This window comes from Diuraphis noxia, unplaced genomic scaffold (assembly GCF_037042655.1).
Source record: "Diuraphis noxia isolate RWA-SAM2 unplaced genomic scaffold, SU_Dnox_SAM2 contig0002, whole genome shotgun sequence".
NCBI lineage: Eukaryota > Metazoa > Arthropoda > Insecta > Hemiptera > Aphididae > Diuraphis > Diuraphis noxia.
In genome coordinates this window covers 55,508,722-55,532,627 of record NW_028301712.1, presented here as the reverse complement: position 1 = coordinate 55,532,627, position 23,906 = coordinate 55,508,722, and the positions used below count along the sequence as shown (strand labels likewise).

The following is a 23,906-nucleotide window of genomic DNA, read 5'->3' as shown; positions in this document are numbered from 1 at the left end:
GTGTTCATAAATTATAGACATTTGAATTTTAAACTTTTTTTATAAATAATAAAAGCTTGAAAACGTAATACCAATTTTCTCATAAAACGTCCATTTTGTTATAACAACACTTTTTTTTTTATGAGCATTTCAAATTCAAATGTTGATAAATTTCATAAAAATCTCGAAAATATGCTATGTATTTTGTAGTTAAAAATGTATAAATTGTTCAACTTTTATAGCACAGGATTGAACAATTAAAACAATATTTCTTACTAAGTACTTTAGACTTTAACCAACAAATTTGTATGAACACTGTTTTTTTACACCTATTTGAAACCTTATTTAAAATGTATTATTTTATTTTATGTATCACACGATTAGATTTTCAAATTCAATTTTTCAGCAAAAATCAATTAAATTTATCTACTGTATTAGTATTTAGTAATATACCAATACCTACCTACCAATATTTAATTGTTAACCAAATTACTTTAATACCAATAATAACATAAAATATATGTGTTACTATATAATATAATATAGTAATAATAATGTAGGATAATTTAAGATACATGCTGACAGACCGTCTTCGCTTAGAATATTTTTTTGTAGGTATACAAATATACAATAATAATTTTATATAATTGATTTCAAATTTGACACATTAGCTATCATAGTAACCCACCCGACATTTGTGGTGCCAAATTACTCACCTTTTCATATACGTATTGTTAAAATGTACGCACGAGTGTAATCAAAATGTCTGTGAACATTAAACAGTGACTTTTACCGAAAAATATACATGTAAAAATGTGAAAAATACATTTGTGTAACATCAGACAGTTTTGTGGTTTGCCGCGAGCGAACTAGCGAAGTAAGCTGCTTTGTATGGGACAGTGTAACTTTTAAATGAGTCTCTTATGAATAGGGTGGATTTTAGTCACAATAATGAACTGCCTTTTACAACTGAACTCGGTTGTACTAGTAGGTACCTACTGACTCTAACAGTATAAATCTTTGTTGAAATAGTTTTCTGATATTATAATAATATACTGTTATATATATATATATATATTTTTTTTTTATCAAACTTGTATATATTTAGTTATAAAATGTATACAATATCTATGATATTATTTGTAATGGTTGTTAATTTACATTTTTTTTTTTTTATTATATATATATATTATATGGGTATGGTAATTAAATTAATCTAGTCTATAAATTTTTGATTTATAAATGCTCTAACTAAATAACATACAAAATTGACGATCTAATAATAATTATAATATATGGTTGAATATGTTACACTTAAATAAATAGTTATTCTATGTTAAAAATAATTTTACATTGAGTCAAAACTTTACTGTGCGTTTTATATAATGTACAGTTCTCATGGTTTTTGTAATTACATAAAATGTACAGGAAAAATAATTAACGATCTTATATACGAGTCTATACTGAACTTTAAAATACAATTAACTATCACCTCTACAAATAATGATTAATACAACTAATACAAGAAGGTCATTTTGTATTATAATAAACAATATAGATTGTAAAAAAAGTCCAATAATAGATATCTGCTAAATCAGTAATTAAAAAATATTTATTTTAACTAAACTAGAATTGTGTAACAATAGTCAGTACACTTAACAGTGCCTTGGTTAGCATACTAAAATTAGTTTTTGATAATACCTATAAATTTGCTAAAATGTGTTAATATTATTATTTATAGTTTAAATTAATTACATTTATTACGAGTTTGGCATGTGTGTAATACAAGGCGTTTGTTTTATTTGTATCATTTAGTTGCCTACATATTGGTGTTTGGAATTACGTGCAAACAAATTTTGAGCAATAATAATGTAGTCAAAAGATTCATAAACGATAATTAAATGTTGTTTGAAATACCGGTTTTATAATGAAACATGTAAATCATTTTTATAGATAAGAGATGGAATATTTTTTGAAGACGTGAAGTTCAAATACAATCGTACGACTATAATCGACTAAGTATATAAATATATATATATATATATATATATATATATTTAAATCCAAACAATTAGCCGTTATATACTTTAGTAAAACCAGCCAATATGATGTAATATGTAAATCGTATATATGTATAGGTTTTTAGTTTTCTACCAGTTAGAATATCGCTAATACACTAAGTTTTTACTATAAAGAAGCTACTTAATACATATATTGTTAATATACAAAACATTCAAAAATATGTTAAGAGTAGGGTAAATATGTATGATATATCATATAATATAATATTTAATGGGGTATGTATTATATTATATGAGTGTATGATATAAAGATATAATATAATGATAGAAAGTATGAAAAAAGTCTTAAAAAAGAAGAAAATTGGAATAAAATAGCGTTGTTTTAACACGAACCCGCGTAAATTGTATTAATATTATCATGTATATAGATAGGTAGTATTTTATCGTCAACACAGTTATGGTTTAATATTATATAGACGTATTGTGTTTGGGCGCACATCCGAAAGCGTATTATTTTGTATTGTTTGATTTAGTCATAACTTTCAGATTCTTGTTGGACGAGCTTGAACCTTCTCGGGCTCTTGACGTTCACCGACCCGCAATGGTTGTTTAATATCAAGCCCCGTTTTGACAGGTATTTCTTTATGTAACGGCACACCAGTTTTTGGGGTCTCTGCTGCCATTCGTCCAACACCTCTTTGGGGTAGTGGATCTGTAAGTACAAAAACGTAATTTGACAGTTGTAACAATAATAATATGGTAATATAAAGTATACACGATATTAAGGGAAGTGACAAGTGAAAGAATTTTTAGATTTATTCCTGTTGGCAAAAAAATAGTGATGATTAAGGTAAGCGAAGTCATAAAATGGTGAAGAGTGTACATAATTATATAGTTATTAATTATTATTATAATATATATATTATAATTAATTTGATTCCAATACGCTCATAAATATTATAACTCACTAAAATATGTTAATAAATTATTTATAGGTGCAATTCAAAACAAAAAATTGAATTGAGATAAACAACTACAATTCAATATTCATATATCCCTATTAATTTAACAAAATTATAAACATTCAAAAGTCAAATGTGCATAAATCAATAAATTATCCATACATTTTTAGTTACCTATTTCTGTTCATAGGTTAGATATTAATGAATATGTATAAGGATATTTCAAACAGACAATTATTTAAACCAAAATGTACTAATCTTTTATCAATCAATAAGTAGACCTGACACGCAAGACTTCTGAAAACTGATTTGAACTCGTTAATATGTTTAACTAAGATCGATCAAACCACTTTTTCTTTCACCAAATTCTTGTTTTCAAACTCCAAGTGTCGCAAATAGGTGGAGGCTTGGGAGGCTTAGCCCCCCCCCCCCAAAAAAAAAATAATAATAATATTGAAAAAAGAAAGCTTAATAGTTATTATTGCATGTTATGTACAGTCATAAATATTTTAAAAACAAGATTTTATGAAGAAAAGCTTCAAATAGCCTCATCAGTACATAATTTTTCCTAAAATAAAATTTTGAAGATTCTTCATTTTTATAATTAATCATTACAAGGTACTTGATAAATACATTATTAATTTTCAAGCACTTAATTAATGATTAATATGTGTTAAGGATTTATTTGGAACTTGTGACCAGTCACTGATGTCTGAAATATTTTCTGATACATTTTGGGTGAAAACTCTAGTTTAGAAAAAATAAAACAGCATTTGACATTATATATGGTGGTAAAGTAATTTCCGAACTTTTGTAAAATGTTTCAAGTGGCGTAAGTACGAGTGAGAAATCATTTTCTACTATGCAACGTATAAAAACATGCTGGTCGCGTACTTGTATGAATCAAGATAAGTTTAGCAATTTAAGTATTTTGAATATAGAAAGGGACATTCCTATATCAATAATTAAGAAATATTAAATATTTTCGAAAAATCCAAGAGATGAATACAATTACTTTAAATATATCAAATTAAATAAATGGTTAATGTTAAAGTATGTTCATTATTACATAATATATCATATGTACCAATGTATTACTACAAGTTAGAATTGAATAAATGCAGATAAATTCTTAAAAGTACGTACTTATACTTATTTAATGAAAAAAATATGTGTTGCTTGAGCCCCCTCCCTAAACATTTTTCCTATTTGCGCCCCTGCAAACAGCTCCTATATATTATTTTGTCTGAATATTTAAAATGTACGAAATTTTAAATGTTGATTATTTGAAAATTAAATTAAATATCTTAAAATGTAACCAGATTGATCTCAAGTACACATTATTTATAACTTAAATCATATACTTCTATATTTCATACTTGTGTATGATCTAAGGACTAAGATCAATAATAACGAATTCAAATCAGTTTTCAGAAGTCTTATCTTGTTATCAAGTCCATCGGTACTCAGTAGTATTGACAAAAAGTACATACAAATGAGCATTGAGCATAAATTGTCTACAGTTCACAATCACAAATCCTAGGGCAGAGATGGTGAACCTATGTCACACGTGTCACTCTGTGACACTCACGTATTATTTCACTGCCACGTAAATTTATAATTTTTGCTTCACTTCCAAAAAAATTATACTGATAATTTGAAATTTACTTGAACTTATTATTGTAATAGGTATATCGTAGAAAATCACAGATATTAGTGCAGCATGTATTCAATTAAAATATCTAAATCATAATCCTAGCTGGAAAAATGCAGCAACAGATTTCTCATTAAAAACTAATTTTTGTAATTAAAAAAAAATATGTTTATATTAATATGTAATAGAAAATAGTAAATGCTGTTAAGTTTAAATATATTATATACTTAACAAGAAATAAAATCATGTTTCTATGTTTAATTGAATTATTTTCTAAGCAAAAACAAGGCCTGAAAAGCTTCTAACACTCGGGGCAAACAAAATCAAACCAAACATTTTGATTTTACACGCAGTTATTATAAAAGGTTCGACATCCCTGTCCTAGGATAACTTGTACGTGCGCATGTAGAGGTGCTCCGCTATTTTATTTACAAACACACTAATGATCACTTATTACTACGTACACATTTACAAGACCCGCATGCATACAATTTGAAAATTTCCTATATTTAACTCTTTAAAATCTGTCCGTTTGCATTGTTTGCAATTCCCTAAAGAAGACGCTATAAACGAATATTTGCAGTCTTCATCTTACAAGTGCGTAACATGGCAATTTGTACGCTCAGTAGATCATGTTTATCTCCGTTAGTTCAAAATTAAAGTGAATTGACCTCTTCTAAAATTTAAAATTAAGATGATTATCTAGGACATCTCATCTCTAAACTACAACAAGGCTACCAGAGACTAAAGATACTTTATCCATTGATAAACCGACGATCATCGTTAAGCTGAAAATGTACATTTTCATTTTTGCTATACAAACAAATTTTACGACCACTAATTTTATACGCAGACCCTGTGTGGGGAAATTGTGTAAAGACCCACATACACAAAATACAAATATTTCAATCTAAAGTCCTTAGGACAATATCTAACGCCCCGTGGTTTATACGTAATGCTACACTGCACATGGACTTCCAGCTACCATCTATAACTGATTATATAAAGAAATTAACAATCAACTTCTTCGGCCACCTACAGTCTGCTAGCAGCGCGAAATACTACAACCTAAGTGTCCCTCCTCCTATACGCCGTCTCAAGCGTGGACGTCCACATGACCTTCTACGCTAATTTATCTATTGTTTTGTTTATTCTCTCTTATTTATTAATTCTTAATTAAATCTTAATAATACGTACCTATTACTGTTATATAATACTATAGTTAGTTCTAAGTTCATAAAACATTGTTAAATTCTAATTTATCAATTCTTACTGATTTTGTAAATTTTTTATGTTAACCTTTTTCAAAATTTCAAAATATTATACAAAAATTAATATACAAAAATTGGGGGCCTTCTAACCAACCTTTGTAAGTAACTATACCAGAAGCTTAAACGAAAACTACCGATATTTTAATAAGATCTTACCTGATCTCCTTTCAGCCGGTCCAAAAGGGTGACACATACCACAGCTGCTTTAATCCCCGCATGGTGCGTGAGTGCTGCGAAAGCTAAAGATTCCATCTCGATGTTCCTTACACCATTAAATTTTAATTTTTCTAAGTATTCCATTTTTTCTTCTTCTGTGAAGTCGCAAAATGCTCCATCCATACGTCCTTGGCCTATTAAAATGTAATTAATATTAATCTACTTACCAGTTTCAGCGATAGAAACATAATTATTATGCAAATAAGTGAAATAATACTTCAGTTATAAAACAATTCAATTGATTCTTTATTTACCTATTTAATATTTTAATATATTTATATGCAAATATATACAGGGTGATTTTTTTATCGAAGAACACTCATTATTTAAAAAGTATGAGTGTATGAGTATGAGTGTTCTTCGATAAAAAAATCACCCTGTATACATATATGTATAATGTACAATGAAACCTCCCTTAACGAACACCTCTAAATAGAGGATACCTTTTAATAGCGGACATTTTTTTGAGAACGGGGACATTTTCACTATTATTATATTGAAAACCCCTAAATACGGGACACTCTAATTAACGAACACTTTTATGATAATTTCATTTTTATTTTGATAATTCTAAAATATAGAATAATAAAATTGTGGAATGTCCTTTTAAATATTTATCTATCTATTATTGTTTTAAGTTAATCTTATCTGTCCATTATCACATCGATTAAAACATTTTTCTAGTTTATGTTCTGTGAAGTATCCTACATTACTATTTCCTACTCATAGGTATTTAGTTGTGTTTGTGATTTCATTACATACGAACGTATTCGTAAACGTATATTGTCTCCAACGCAGTTGAATTAGAAAATGCCTTGATATATGAAATTACTATTATGCATCAAAGTCAAAACAAGTTAAAGTAACTTGATTTTTCATATGATTTTAAATAATAATATGTACAATTAATATTTACATTAAAATTATAAAAATATAGAAATATAATTGATTATAAATATTATATTAAGGTAATAAAATATGTTGTGGATATTATGTAATTATTAATTTCTCCGAGTTATTTTCGAGAATTTACCCCCTCCCCTCTGAATTGGTCGACACCATTAAATTAATGACAAAATTACGGTGACCGAGAGTGCCCGGTATTAAGAGGTTTCACTGTATACACTATTATTAAATTATCATTAGGTCTTAAAATATTTTTATTACATTTCGTCAATTCGACCCTTAAAATATTCATAACACTACCTATTGAGAAATTAAGATGAGTTCAAAAACCCATCGAGTTTATTTAATAAAAACCAATATAAAGAAGATTCTTTACTTAATTTTTAATTTTTAAACGAAATGAATATTATACATTTATGAATTATTTCAGAATCAAATAATAATAATTTATTTTTATTATTGAATTACAATATACGTAAACATTTTTTTTTATCATGTCTATAATATTCTAGATTTTTATTTCAAAAACACACCTTTACGGGTTTTACGTATATACACTATACATACATATACGATAATTATTTTACAATATTATTTTTAAGATCATAAAGAAATAGTTATTAATTATATGTTAGCATTTATTAACAAACCGTTAAACAATAACAAAACTTTCATTAATAAGCCATTTTCAGATAAAATTTGTTAACAATTTATTTTCACCCCCCCCCCCCCTCCGACAAAAAATCTGTACACACCACTAAACATTTCATAACATTGAGTTTATTGAGCTATAATTTTTTCTTTCTAAACATATTATGTTGAGAGACGTAGGGTACTCATAATATTATCGTGTGTGATGTTTCAGTTATGGAATAATATAGGATGTTAAAACTGCAGGTGATTGATTATCGTAGATAAGTGAGAACTGTAAGAAACTTTTTTCTGTTAAAATATAATAAACAACATACTATGTCTATTTTACCATATTTATATGATTTTGAATTTATCACTGATAATATTATAACATATTACATAACCAATATGGCCATATAATGTCACAGTTATATCATAAATAATCAATGGATTTTCATACAGAAGGTTCCTAGGCGTCTACACATATTTCTTTGCGGATAATAATGCGATAGAAATTAATAGCCTTTACATCCGGACTGCAGAGTACACTCTGCAGTGGTATATTATGTGATAAAAATTAATAATATTTTGTATGATTTATAATTTATACCTTCATAGAAGTCACTAGTGCACACGGTCTTGCCAATCACTGTAGGATACGGGTCGTCTGGTTCCGCTAGCGATTTTAACTCCCACTGCAGTTTTTTATCAAGGACTGAACTTCTTTTCACAGTCTTGCCCAGAATTTGCTGCACGGGTAACATTATACAAATTTATTATTACGCTACCGAGACCATCGTGCAAAAAATACTCGATATCCGATTTAAATGAATATAATGTATAAATTATAATTGTAATATTATAATACTATATAAGACTACAATTTTATTATAAAGGTATAACACACGTACTAATTCCAGGTGTGGTTGGAGAGTTCCGTCCACAGCCTCGTCAGAAATGATCACAGTTCCACCTTCCAGCCCGATACCACCACTTGTACCTATCCTAAAGAAGATAGGATCTACGACTTTTGCGTGGAACATCAGCTTGATGATCTCGTGTAAAAGAATTCCAACTGAAGGCATGCCCATCCCATGCTAAAAATAAAAACCGTATAAAATAAAAACAATAATGTTTCACCGCGAAATGACGGATTGTTTGGTTTTGGATGATGGGAGATTAATGACAAAAATGATATAAACCATACACGTAGTTATATTATAGACACATAATAAATATAGTTTTTCTATATATAGAAATTAACGGTTTACTCTAATTATAACAATAATAATATTATACTCACACTTATACATAAAACGGGGCCAACTTTGTACATAGAGTATCTGTACGAATATCGACTGATGTCCTGCAACGTGGTACCTGTAGGTATTTTGTAAGATATTTCTTCCATCAATCGATAAGCGAATTGTTCCATACGTTTTGGAGTCCCACCCATACACACAAACTATAAAAAAACCTCATTAATCCTATGCAAAAATCAGACATTTCGCAAAATTATACAACATACATCAAAAATAATTATCAATTAAAAAATAATAATTGAGATATGTTGGAAAAATAAAATTGACAATCGATTATTTTATGCTTATTTATTAACTTATTAATTATTACTGTGGAAATATGCCTTATTACTTTTTATATCCAATATTTTTATTTTTTATAAGCAATCAGTTATCTAGAAGTATTAATTTAATTCTTTTTTTTTTGTATAAATGTGATTTGCCCAAATTTATTTGCATTAATTTTTATTTTATATTTATATTTGCTTTATAGGTAGGTATATAATAGCCTTCAGAGGATTTGAAATGTTGAATGGCTGCATTTGTATTATTATTACTATAAAACTGAGAGTATAAAATATTGGCCGATAAGCGATAACAATATAATATGACTCAGGTGTTTCGAATTATCTGTTATTGATATAAGTATTTAATATTTATAATAACTAATTTGTCAATGTAATGAGAACTTTTCAACTGTGACAATCTTATGTTAGTAAAATAATTGTTTTATACAATAAGCGGTGTTTGTTTGGTATCATAATTAGTAGCGATAGGAAGATTTTAATTAAAAATGTGATTTCACCTGATGTCATAGGAGTATTTGATTTAAATATTTAATGGCTTAAAAATTGTAACTAAGGCATAGAGGCGAAATAATAATTCGTATAGTTTATATTGTTCAGTGAAATATGTAACATGTATAATTTTTAGATATACCAGAAATGTTTAAGCTATAGTTAAGAAGGAAGACATTTATTATTTTTCTTTAATTAATTTGTCTATAAACGATATCATACTAAGGATAGTGTAGTATATATAATGTATATCTATTGTTAATGTTGTGATTATACTAGAAACTATAAAGTTTTAATAATAGTTTTCCAAAGTAAACTACTGTTTAGTGTTCATCAGTATAAATTTCATTATAATAATATTATATGTATATTGTTCAACAGATAAACAAAATTCTATTTTATTTTATTTTATTTGAATAATTAAATTAAATGTATCAAATTTATTTATTTGTATTCTATTTTTAATTTATTTACAAAATTCTCTTGAGTAATTAAAAAAAAAAACATTATACAGCATAAATCACTAAATAATTATTGTATGGATACACATAGCAATTTTTATTGTATAGTTGTAAACAATAAAATTAATTATTCATAAAATCATAACTATACCTTGACATCACCGAACATGGCTCTTAAGTCATGTGAACCACTCCCTAGAGCCAAATGGTACAATATATCTTGATCCATGAGATCTAGATGTGAGTTTCGAACCATAACAGTGCTCACATCCTCGTACCTGTAAATCAAAACGAACTTCACATTATTTTTTTTCCATTGTTCAGTAGTTAATAATATTCAAATATATAGGTATGCACACAAAATGAAAAAAAAAATTCTTTCAAACTTTACTTTATTGAGTATTTGTGCATTTATAAATTATAATCATTTTTTTGAATTTATATATACCTAAATATATTATTAAATATTAGCGAGTCTACAAATGGTATCGTTTTAACAATAATATTATATTAGGTAAATATCCATGCCCTATCGCATTATATTTTAATTTCAGTTTAATAGACTAAGAAAGAAAGCTGAAAGATGTGAAAGTCAATACAAATTTAACTTTGTTGTAAATGTAGGTATATGTACTACACATACTATACAACTATATTATATCTATCACCGTAATATATCAAAGCGATGCAGTTCAACTTTCGGTGAAATAGTGAAATACATATTTTTTGTTTTTGCAACGTAATTTCCTTCGATTAAAATAAGTGCAATATCATTCGTGTATTGTGTACTTTAAATATTAATAATCATATAAGCGCTTATGCTCACGTTATTATGCACTCAACCTCAAATCTCAATGTACACGAATATACGAGCATATTGTGCATTTTCGCACCTAGTCAAAACTGGAATTTATTATCGCAATTCACGACCTCTATGCAATAATATTAATTATAATGCTGTAGTCCTGTAGTAGTGTATTAGCCTATAAATTATGTTTAAACCAAACGCCAGTGCTGTGTATTAAAAGATGTCTCACTGACCATCACCATTCACCATAATCAAAAATAGTTTATACAATCAATAATAAAACGTTGATTGTTATTATTATTTATTTTTTATGATGTAATTTCTGTAATAATAGTTTTAAAACGTTCCGACCACGTAAATCAGAATATGCATATCTCTGCAGCATATTCACGAAGAGTACTGTTCATTAGATCGTGCATACCAATACTATATAGTATATATCAATACTATCATAAATTCATAACGGATAAACAGATATCTACGTGGTTTTAGATCACACTGTATATGAATTCATATGTGCTTTAATTTTAACCAATGGCAATGGGGGACACGGCAAGATGAGTTTATATTATTGTATTTACCTACTATGTCATGCAGAAGATAGACGCTTAAGAGTTCAAACTCGCTTTGTGTTCTACCAATTTATATATAGGTAGGCCTAGCTATACTAGTTACATTGTCTGAAATTTATTGGTCATGATGAATATTGAATTACAACTACAGTAATACGTATATAAACGCAGTGTACAGAAAAAAGCATAGTATTATATTAAATATGTGCGAGGCTATCAGCTCTTGTTTTTTCCCCTTTAATTATAGATATATTTTAGTAGGTATGTTGGTAAAAAAAATAAAATAAAACACTACCAATTGACAACTTAAAATAAAAGTGTTATTGACAAAAGAACAGTTAACGTGTTCATTTTATAACTAAAGTTGTAGAAATACGTTCAATAATTTATTTAATTTTCAATAAAAACTAACAGTATTGTCAGTATTATTACTTATTAGTTTAGTTTATGTAGGTAACTAAATAAACTATTATGTTGAAAATTCTGATGTAAATTTCGATAGAAATAAAACTTGTTACTTGAAGCATAATATAATATATTATAGTATGTTGTAGTTCCGTTCTTCATAAGACTAGTTTACCTAATTCACACTAGACACACTATTTACAGGTGGAATGATGTATAGCTTTTTATATTTTATATTAAAAGCTACAACATATATACAATTAAAAGAATAAATAAATTAATGCTTTGTATTTTTTTTTTTTAATAATTATTCTCCTAGTTTGACAAAGCAATAATAATGCAGTTTTCTCATGTGTATAAGTATAAAACTTGAGAACTCAGAAACATTCAAAATCTGTCACAATTGATTTACCTGGTGTATGAAAAAATATACTTATATATTATGTACTAAGTATTGTTTTAATTTTTTTTAACCATCAATTTTATACTTGTGTATTCCATACCAAGGGACAAGTATATACTTAAGAAAAGTTTGAAGTTTATAAATTATATAATATTTTATTAGTTTTATGTATATCCGTAATGGCTTATGAGTGTATCTAAAGCAGGTATTAGTTTATATCACATATTCATATAACTTCTATACATTGAAATATTTTAGTAAAAATAATAATGAATTATTGACAGCAAATTTATTGTCAATAGGTCTCACTTTTCCAGGTTAACAAGTTTTCCAATTTTATTGAACAGTAGAAATATATATTATGAATATTAAAAATTGAAAATAACCCATTTGTTATAAAAACTGCATCAATATAATTCCAATGTACAGAAACTATCACCTATAATCTATATACATCGGAGCAATTTAAACGCTCCAAAAAGTTTTTTTTGCAAGCAAATACAGCTAATAGCTGCCTCAAGCATTTACTCATCAAAATGTATTATTATATTTAGATAAAATATACATAATTAATAATGATTGACAAATAAAATTATAAAATTATATTATACTATAATTAGGTACATTATCAATTATTATGCATAATACGTCATAAAAGGTATATACTTGCAGGGATACGACCTTTCTGTTGTCTATTTATATATTACACGTACATACAGTTAGGTAATGATTTTTAAATCTTAACCACAATCAGTTAATAATGTTGTATTATACTGTGTAGATAATATTAAGTACTATTTAATAGTTTTCCTTCTCACACATACATTTTTAGTATATTATGATTTTCTTTCATTGAATAATGTGGCAAGTTTGGGTGCTTAATAAAATATTATATTATATGATAACAACATAGGACTACTTAATTAAAATCAGCCAAATGCTTATTAGGGTCAGTTTTATAATTAAATGGAATGGGTATAGAAACTTTCACAAAGCATAGAAACTTTTTTTTCCGATTTAAAACCGACAGCAGAGGAGGGTCTGTTTGCACAATTTATTCCTCTAGTCCTCTGCTGTCATCAAATCATGTACACCTAATCTGGCATATTATTTCATTATAATATAGTAACTAAGTTAATACGTTTATATTATAGTAAATGTTTATAGTAAAGGTAAGAGCTTGTAATTACTGAATGATAATAATTTTCTAATACAAATAATACAATAATGTTTACAATAAACATATATGTAATTACTAATTACTAAATCATAGTTTTTTTTTTATTATTATAGCGCTTTGATGGTAAATGTTTGCTTAAGTGAAAATTTATAGCATTATTTCTAGTAAAAACCCCGGAAACTTTCACATTATTGATTTTTACTCTCCATTGTTATATAATTTGGTTTTCGTTTCTATGTTATCCACAGACGTCAGAGGTTAAGAATATCTTATATTTGTTGAATATGATTTTAATAAAAGTCACTTAATATTAATAACAATTTAATTCATTATTACGTCAACTTTTTGATTTTTTTTTAATTTGAGAAAACATTTTTTCTTTTATCGATTTTTAAAATAAGTATTATCATTTTAAAACGAAAAAAAATGTAATTTATATTTGTATGCACTTTTTATAACAATACCAATATAAAGTATATAATTCTATGCAATTTTCAATTTTAAAAATAATTTAATATTTAAATAAAATTTAATAAATTACCACACACCAAACATAATATTATTATAATAAACTTTATTCCTTTTATTATATTGGTTTATGTCGTACACAATACATAACGAGTATTACAATATTATAATTTAGTTACCTGTTGTTAACATTATGATTTATGACACTACGAGAATCACTCAAACTAAAATATAATATCTTAGGTGCGTGTATAGGTGCCTAATTGAAATATAATATGGGTAAGCAAAATACTAGTTATGTGTACTTATATTAATATCCATCGTTAGACGTTAGTGCTATATTAGTCAATTATTTAATTTTAGAAAAAAAATAAGAAATGTGAGTATTTACGTTTATATATTATATAATAATGCAAATTGCATTATTGCAATTGTATCAATCGAAATAAATTGTTCTGTTTTTATTTTGTTACTAAAAATTAAGATAGTCACGGGACACTCAGAACAGTTACGAAATATATTCATATTATTCGGGACAAATAGTTTTATGATAATAATAATTATTAATTATTATGTCAAGTGCATGATGTATAAAACTCACCAAAAAGGCAAACAACTGCATTAAAAGCATATTAAATTACTTTACATGTAACATAAACAATACGATCAAGAACACGTTCGGATACGTATTATACGCGTTGCTAGAGATGATACGTATATTTTGTTAAGTACTAAGTAGTAAGTACGTTCAAATGTTGATAAAATATTAAATAATCTTAATGTATAATATTGTACAGTCAAACTTACTCATCGTTCTCTTCTTGAAAGAAAGACATTACGAGTATTCGGTTCGGCGCCCGCGAATTTAATATACTATAATATAATAAATAAATGCGATATTGTATCGGTTTGTGTAGCGTAGCTGAGGTATACTTCTCGCCGATAATCGTATGATACTGTGCGACGACGCGTAACTATATACGCCACCGATTACACTAATATTCCTTCGGGGGACGAGTGGGCGCGAATACTGAGAGGACTCGAAGAACACTAAACGTCGGCGGAGCAAAAAAAATTCACCCAAACCGTAATGCTTGACAGTATATGTATATATATATATATATATCAACAGTTACACACGCTTGCGGTACCCACAATTCCAACGAACACTGGATGTGCGGCGTTAAGGCGTGTGCGTGTGTTTGTGTGTGCGTGTGATGTTTGTATGTGTGCGTGTGTGGGTATGAATATGCGTGTGTGTGTGTGTGTGTATGATCCGACCGAGGCGCATGCCCATCGTCGTTTGCCAGCTCGGCGGCCGACGTCGTCACCGTAAAACTCCGCCGATCGATGCGATCGCAGTACTATATACATACATATTATTATATGTAACATATATACACATACAGGGTGATTCACCAACCATGTTCACCCCCATTTTATCCCTTAACAACGATATTTATTCAAATTACAGTTTTTGGAACTTTTTCGTACTCATATAGACCATAAGTATACTCAGGTTTTTTTAACATTTAAGTTGTATCTTGTGTTCGCTTTTACTGTCAAAGTGTAAACCGTAAACAAAAATGTCGATTCATCCAATTTTCAATTGTATAACTATAAGTAGTAGTTTCTGAATTATTGAATTCTACGTACTTTAGATAATGATCGTTATATTAATGGTCTTACATATCAACATATCAAATATCAAATATAATATGTGATATTCAGTTGTTACCTACTTAGTACTCGGACAATATTCACAAAATTCAAAATGCTAATAATTAATTAATACATATAATATTTTCAAAAAATTTTAGCTCTCGTATACTATATAATATGATCTTTAAACTTATAATCATGGACAATATCCATAGTACATAAATCTATAAATAATCCATAAACTACTCATTTGAATTTCGAAACATATTTCATAAATCAGAATTAATTATTATTAAAGGAATAATGGGGATGAGCAAATCTGGTGAATCACTCTGTATGATATAATATATATCAAAATGCCGCTGTGAGTGTGCCTCCATCTTCTCTCTCGTCCATTCTCACTTTTCTGTGTAGACGACGACATTATGATAATATCTATGTATAATGAGAAAATATTTCATTTTATTCTCTCAAAATTCATTCTCGGGATTCATATATTTATTAGTCGCAAAATTACGTGTGTCAGCCGTCTTATAATTGACGTACTGTATACGCACGCATGCTGCGTATTATATGCACTAGACGACTACTGCTGCACGCCGTCGAAGAGTGTGGTGATAATAATAGTAGGTATAGGTATTAATAATAATGTAGGTAAACGATTTGTGTTTACGAGTACACTGCAGTTTATATATCTCTAAATTGTTCACTATTATAATATTTTACAGAAACGTGTCGAAAAAATATGATCGACTCGATAAAGAAACGCATCAAAGTCTACACCCCTTCATATTATAATAGTATTCAGATACACTTTGTACATTACATACGCCCTTTAATCTGTATACTTGTATAATATTGCACCAGTTTACAGCAAGTATTGTAAGTAGTAAATGCTGTTCCCCAGACGCGTGTTTATACTTTATTATATTTGGAGAACACGCTTGGTCATTTCATTAAATTGGGTAGCGAATTTAACGACAGGAAGGTGACGCGGTGGTATTAATTAAATGCTTTGTAAATATTACACGATGATTAAAACAATACCGATGTTCTAATTATCATACTTCGTAGTGATTTTTACACTTTTTACACGAATTATTTTTTTTGGTATTATATAGTGTCATAGTGATGATGGATGTCGTTTCTGCAAACGTTTTTTGGGGTTCTGATTAGAGCCATTTAGATTTTATGATGTGTTTCGTTTATATAATTTGGGGTGGCCATAAAGTTTAACATGGCAAATTTTTCTCTATATACTGATTCGAAGAAAAAACGCGTTAAATTCACACGATCTTGATATAGATTTATAAAAAAAAAACCGTTTCTACATGCCATTCCCATTTTAATCCACAGACAACATCCATATGGATCTACTATACTGTCTATACTGGCTTGGATTGTGTTACAGTGGCGTAAATGTGTTTTTTTAACGGAAGAAAAGGGCGTCAATGTTAGAAAAACCCTAAACCTTTTCGTTGAAAATTTTAATATCGTATTTTGACTAAAATTTGAATTTCAAAATGTATACGTATATAATAAATTAATGTTATATAGACCAGCGGTTCCCAAACCTATTTTGGCTCACGGTACCCTTTTTTGAAATAAGGGGTTTACATGGTCTCCTTCATAAGAAAAAATAAAAATCCAGAACAATTTGTAATATATATTATGAAAATATTTATTTAATTGTAATTATACATAAATTATAAGATATTAGTTATATTAAGATTTAGGTATATATTTATTTGTATATATTAAATTAATGGGATGGATGATAAATTGATAACATTCGATGGCAGCGCAGCGCCTCTGCAGCACAGTACGAGGAACCGCTGGTATAAACATATTATTTATATATTTTCAATATTTTTGAGTTTCTGTAAGAACAACTCATGAGAAACTTTGTATTACATATTCAAGATTTTTTCAAACAAAAAGATACTTTTTATCAACATCAAATAAACACTATAAATATTTGAAAATTTAAAATACCTTTTGAACTCTTAATAACTCAACATTAGATTCAATATTTTGAATACCTCATTGTATAAAAAAAATTTATCTATAGATAGTAGATTATTATTAATTAGGCACTGTGTGCTATGCGCGTAAGATTCAAGCCGGGTTATCTTGATGACCTTTGTAGGCTGCAGTATTAAAATGTTTCATTTATTCTTTTTTCTTTCAAAATATTGCAATCGGTCCAATACACCATAATAACAATATAAGATTATATAAATTATACTACTCATCTGTTCCTCTTCTATCTCTCGTTCAGTGTTCAATTATATATAGTTCTATCTTTCTCAATTAATCAATCCCTCGTAGAAGTTTAAAATTTAAAAAAAAATGTATAATGTGATAATGTACACAATATATAGACAGCTGCTGCAGACGGATGCTGCTAATGAAAATTAACAACTTCTACGCATCTTATATTATATATAAATATATTGTAAAAGTAAATGAACGCAATGTAACAAACTGTCACCCTGCACTGAAAGCCATTGTGCAGTGAATGGGATGAATGCTTTATAATTTAATAGAAGACTTACTTTATGACAGAGTTAAAAATTACGGTACACTGATCATGAATAATCGAAATTAAAATGAAATTCAACCATTTTATTTATAGTAAATACTGATAATATTTTTGTATATTATTTAGAACTTTATTTTTAATCATTAACTAATTCATTTTTAATTTACAAATACTTATTTAAATATTTAAATGTCTGCTTGCACGCAGGCTATAATTTACTTACATAATATTTAGTAAAACATGAAAAATATATTAAAGTAATATAAAGTCATCCTATCTTGATTTTTTTTCCTTCACGATATAAACGTATAGCATATTTTCGATGATACGCTTGCGAAGTTTTTTTTTATATAAATATTGATGATTGACAAAACTGTCAAGACTTTAGACATTCTTCTATATTTTATTTGGCGAATAATATATATTTTTCACTCAATTTTTTATGAATCAATTTTTCATTTAATCCATTGATAAATGACACTAAAAAATACATTACAGAGGCACATATTGCATTTTTATATGGAATATTATTTTATGCCTATAATGTAATTATATATCATTCTGCTTACTGCTGTTTAAAAATGATTTTAAAATATTATTTCTATTACCTAATGATTTTTCCTTCTAAATAATGTGTGAATGACATTTTGTTTTGTATAAAGTTAACGCAGTAAGAGAACCGCATAATATAATATTATTTATTTAACTAAATTAATAAAATAATTGTTTAATGTTTATATTTTATAGTTCCAATTTAAAATCAGTGTATTAAGTATATAAATATTAAATACCTAAATATAATGATTATTTAGTGACCATTTATTATAGTATCATAACTTTTTAAGGAGAATATCAGCGCACTGAGTGCTTACATATTATATAATAAATAAATATATATATATATATATATATATATATATATAATATTACATTTCATATATCTGCAGTTCTCTGAATTCTATTGTATTTCATACTTTTAAACTATAAAACAGTTAATTCTGAAACCACCTTTAAATCTCACATTTCGTTACTGTAATACTATATAATCTGTATATATCATCGTATGTAATTAATTACTAATTAGTTTGAATAAGTCATGGCAAACGTATCTAACCTGTCATTATTATTATTATTATTATATTACTTTGCAGCAGCAATAGAACAACGACATGTCAACATATCATACATACATTGTCCGTAGTTTCCATAAACTTCCATTTTGAGTTTCATCTCGTGTTAATATCTATAGTTTAACCTTTGACATTAAAGTATCTGTAAATATACAAATATTAAATAATAGCAACAGTATACACTTATATAAAACTAACAGGAAAACTGTGTAGACAGATGCAATCAAAATATTGTAAATACTTTACAGTATACATGGTGTATCTGGATTTTGGAAGATTTTACATGACAACTTTTTTTTTTTATTATAATTTATAATATAAATATATTTACAATCTGTAACATAATAATAAAATAAGTAAATTTGAGATTGTTTTACAAGGTTTGGAGGCTTGAGTGAAGGGTGCGTCCATTGACACTACTTTAAACTGGTTTTTTTTTTTTTTATTTAGCGAAGTAAATCATGAGGCCAATTTCGTTTTAGTACATAACTACTTAAAAGTTAAATGTTGCATTAAATTACTTCAGTATACGATTAAGATCCTCCATATGCACCTTTAAATTATAAGTTTCATAAATTCAACCCTCCCCGTCGACTAAAACGAAATTGGCCTCGTGAAATACTTCGCTAAATAAAAAAAAAAACCAGTTTGAAGTTATGTCAATGGACGCACCCTTCACTCAAGCTTCCAAATCTTGTAAAAAAATCTCAAATTTACTTATTGCATAATTATATTACAGATTTTAAATACATTTATATTATAAATAATAAAAAAAAAGTTTCATAAATTGAAATTATAAAGAATTGGAATCGGCTACAAACCTACAAGTTACATTTTCTAATCATTTTTAATTATTTATTACGTAGGTAGGTACTCCTAGGTATCATGTAACTAGATTGTGATAAGAATAGATGTTAATTATTTCATAGAACTTAATTTATAGAATATTATGTGTTAAATAGATGGAGAAAGCTTATTTTACCCTTGACACTTCCCGTGATGATTATTCTACTTATTATTCATTTAAATATTTAAGTTTTTCCTGTGACATTTCCTTATCTAACTTTTTTTATATAATACACTTGTTGTGATAATTCTAGGCAAGGCATAAATAGGTAGGTAGGTATCACCACTGTTCTTTGTTACAGCAACTTCTAACACAACGAAGTTTTAAGAAATTAGAGCATTTTTTACTTAATTTAATTTATTATCTTTACATTTTCTATACATATACCTTTATTGGTATTTATTAATACGTATCTGCATATTGGTAATTAACTTAACTAAATAAGTCTTAGGAAATTTTTTAATTTGTTAATTCTTACTTGTCAAAAAAATGTTTAGAATCTTACGACGGATTCGATTTTATATTTTATGAAAAATAATATTTTACTGACTCAGTGACTCGCATATTTATATAATAATTTAAACAAAATAATATTTGCGATTCGGAATAATTTATAAGTATATACAATGTATTAATGACTATTATGGGTTAATTTAGATTATGCAAATCTCAATATTATAATATTTTATGAATTCGGTGAAATTTCTTAATGATAACATGAGGATAATTATATTCTCCGTATAGATAACATAATATATTACATGTTATATGTCAGATGCCAGACTACGATGATCAAATAATTCTTAAGAACTCCCATCATTTAAAACTCCTTTCGTCGAAAACTTTACAATGTAAACAATACAGTTATTACTTATTATTTTTTATTTTTTATGTATAGTACTTCATAAGTTTTATTTAAAATACAGTGAACTTCTTAAATAAACTCCACTTTAAATTAAAATAGTTAAATATATCATTAAAAATCCTCAAAAGTGGTTTTAATAAAATATAAGCCATATTATGTTACCTACATATATATATGTAGCATTTGATATTTATTATACTTGGATAATTGTTAAAAAATTAATCACTATACAATTTTCAAATAATTTAAGCCCCATCTCTACTTAATCTATTACCATAAAGTATAAATATATTAGTATCTTTACTCTTTAGTACCCTAGTAGGTAGGTACTCAAAGTTAGATAACTCAAAAACTTAAACATTAATTTCAAATTTCAATATATCAAAAGTCTTAAAAAATATATCTGCTGAATATTTAAAAGTGGAAAGAGGGTTTCTGTTTACACCTTAATGATGTGTAAGCCTTAATACAATATTTATAAAAGAAACTTATGTCAAATTAGCTTAAAAAACTACAGAAATATTTTTTTCTAGTTTTTGCACTATTATTAAAATCATTTCTAATTCTATTTTTTATTTCAAAAGTTCTGCTTCAGTATTAAATGAAAGTATCGCATTCAAACGGTTATCTTTCAGCGTAGATCACATATAGTTGTTAACCATATGTTTAATACTTAATAAGGACGTTACCACTTCACCAGTAGACTTAGCTATAGCAGTGTTCCTGTGTACTTATACATTCTGAGTTTTTGCATGCCCTATAAAATATAATCTATAATCTAAAATAAGTATTCCTACATCAAAATGTTAACGTTTCAAAATTAATTTCAACGCGCACCTAAGATAGCCAGGCCCCCAATGCCGGGTCAATATAACAAACAATTGCTGCAGTTTCAAACCTAAGCTGACTTGGTGGTTGGCTGCCGTCGATAGTCACGTGATATCAATACATGTTTTTTATACATACAAATAAAATTATGTAAAATAATAATAACATATCTGCCACTCGAGAACAACGGTCGGAAGACTTGACGTTGAAACTACACGAGGGTTAATCTGGCGGGTGTGTCGAAATAGTTTCGCCGAATGGTGACGGCGCTCGCAAAAGAGAGTGAAATAGGGAGAGAGAGAGTGAATGAGTGTGTGAAAGAGATAGAGTGTGTTTGTGTGTCAGCAATTCGCTTAGGGTATGAATTTCTGATGTAATGTTCTCGTGTGCACATATATATATATTATAATATCTCGTGAGTGGGTGTGTGAAACGTTTACGTGTTATGGTAATTGGAATTTCGTTTGCGCGTGCCTTGATTCGATGAGTGCTGGGTCAGTAGCCCGACCTGTGGTCGAGTGCAATCTGTATATTATACCCAATTGGAATTCGTACTTATAAGTTATAGATACACTTATACATGGTGTTCGAGTAATATCTAGTACTATCGCGTTTATGTTTATAAATGTATAATATATAACAATTTATACAAACCTTTACCTAGATAGCTAACCTGCAGTTATATCATTTAACGAGGTATAGTAGGTTAGTAGAGTGCGTAATTTCCGTTTCATCCTTACGTAAACGACAGGGTTCTCTTTATAAATCTGCATATTCTACGATGTGTAGAATACTACGGAGTTCCGACGCTCACACGTATTTAGAAGACATTTATAGATCATTATAATAGAATTCCGAAATTCTTTCGAAGAGTATGCGCATTATAAATTATAATTCATTATAATATATATAAAATACCCTGTACCATATATATATATATATATTATATATATGGTACAGGGTATTTTTTTTTCATATAATTCGATATTTCGGTATGTTATTATATAATGGTATGAATTTTATATATGTTTGTGACATAAAAATGTTATTTTTAAGAAGTTTTGTATAATAGACAATTTTATTCAACAATAATGCTTTAATAAATGAACACTTTTTTTTAAAAAAAAGGCACATTTTAATTCGCAAAGTGTAGACAGTAGATACCCATTAAATTGGATGAAAAAAAAGGAATTATAAATTAAACATAATAATACTAAACACAAATAAATACGAAATCCGGTTGAAAATCAATATTATTCTTTATGATTTTACTTAATATAGGTAGGTAGCGAATATGTTGTGTTGTATACGTACAATATCTTGTTGCGTAAAAGTGTAAAACTATACAATAATTTTAACGGGTTATTTATTTACGATAATATTATTTATTTACACATTAAACTATGAAACATGCAACTCAATCATTTAGTATATTATGTTATACTTCCACTTTCCACTGGTAGCACGTTAGGCTTAACTCGAACATTATTTTTTAAATAAAAATTAAATAACTACGATAAATAAAACCATCAGAACCTATAAGCCACCGAAGGGTTTTAATTGTCTGCTTAGATATGAACCATATTCATTATTTACCTGCACGTAATATCACATAACTGTTACGTGATCAATCACGCCACCCTTCGTCGTGTGTATTAATGTTTCATAACGGGGCTAAGCATTTTCTGGACGTCGAGTTCGTTTGAATATCAATTATCATTCCCAATCGGTCAAGCAGAAAGGATGCGAATGAATCGAATGATTGATACCTAAAAATTGAAAACTTTAATGCAGGGTTCCGTATAATTTATTCATACTGTCACAAAAAAATACTAAAACAATATTTTATAGACATTTTAGGTTAAATATTGAACGAAATTAGATATTTAGCGAAGAATAACGATTGTAATTATTTTATTTTGGATAACTTAAGAATATTATTCGTGGGTACTTAAAACTTTTCATTAAATTCAAATTTAACACATACAATAT

The 23,906-nt window shown here is 27.3% G+C and overlaps 1 protein-coding gene across 2 annotated transcripts; it reads right to left on the bottom strand.

Moving 5' to 3' along the window:
• Nucleotides 1–1,247: 1,247 nt before the first annotated feature.
• Nucleotides 1,248–23,651, bottom strand: LOC107168459 (uridine phosphorylase 2). 2 transcript variants are annotated; one of them, XM_089220313.1, is made up of 7 exons: nucleotides 23,511–23,651; nucleotides 10,353–10,479; nucleotides 8,946–9,107; nucleotides 8,554–8,739; nucleotides 8,253–8,391; nucleotides 6,044–6,237; nucleotides 1,248–2,712 (listed from the first exon to the last, which is right to left on the bottom strand). In XM_089220313.1, exons 2-7 carry the CDS (start codon nucleotides 10,455–10,457, stop codon nucleotides 2,530–2,532), a joined length of 969 nt encoding a protein of 322 aa, XP_089076439.1. In that variant the 5' UTR covers nucleotides 10,458–10,479; nucleotides 23,511–23,651; the 3' UTR covers nucleotides 1,248–2,529. The 2 variants fall into 2 exon arrangements, with proteins under 2 accessions (XP_089076439.1, XP_015373362.1); XM_015517876.2 differs by lacking the exon at nucleotides 23,511–23,651 and adding an exon at nucleotides 14,845–15,230.
• Nucleotides 23,652–23,906: the final 255 nt, after the last annotated feature.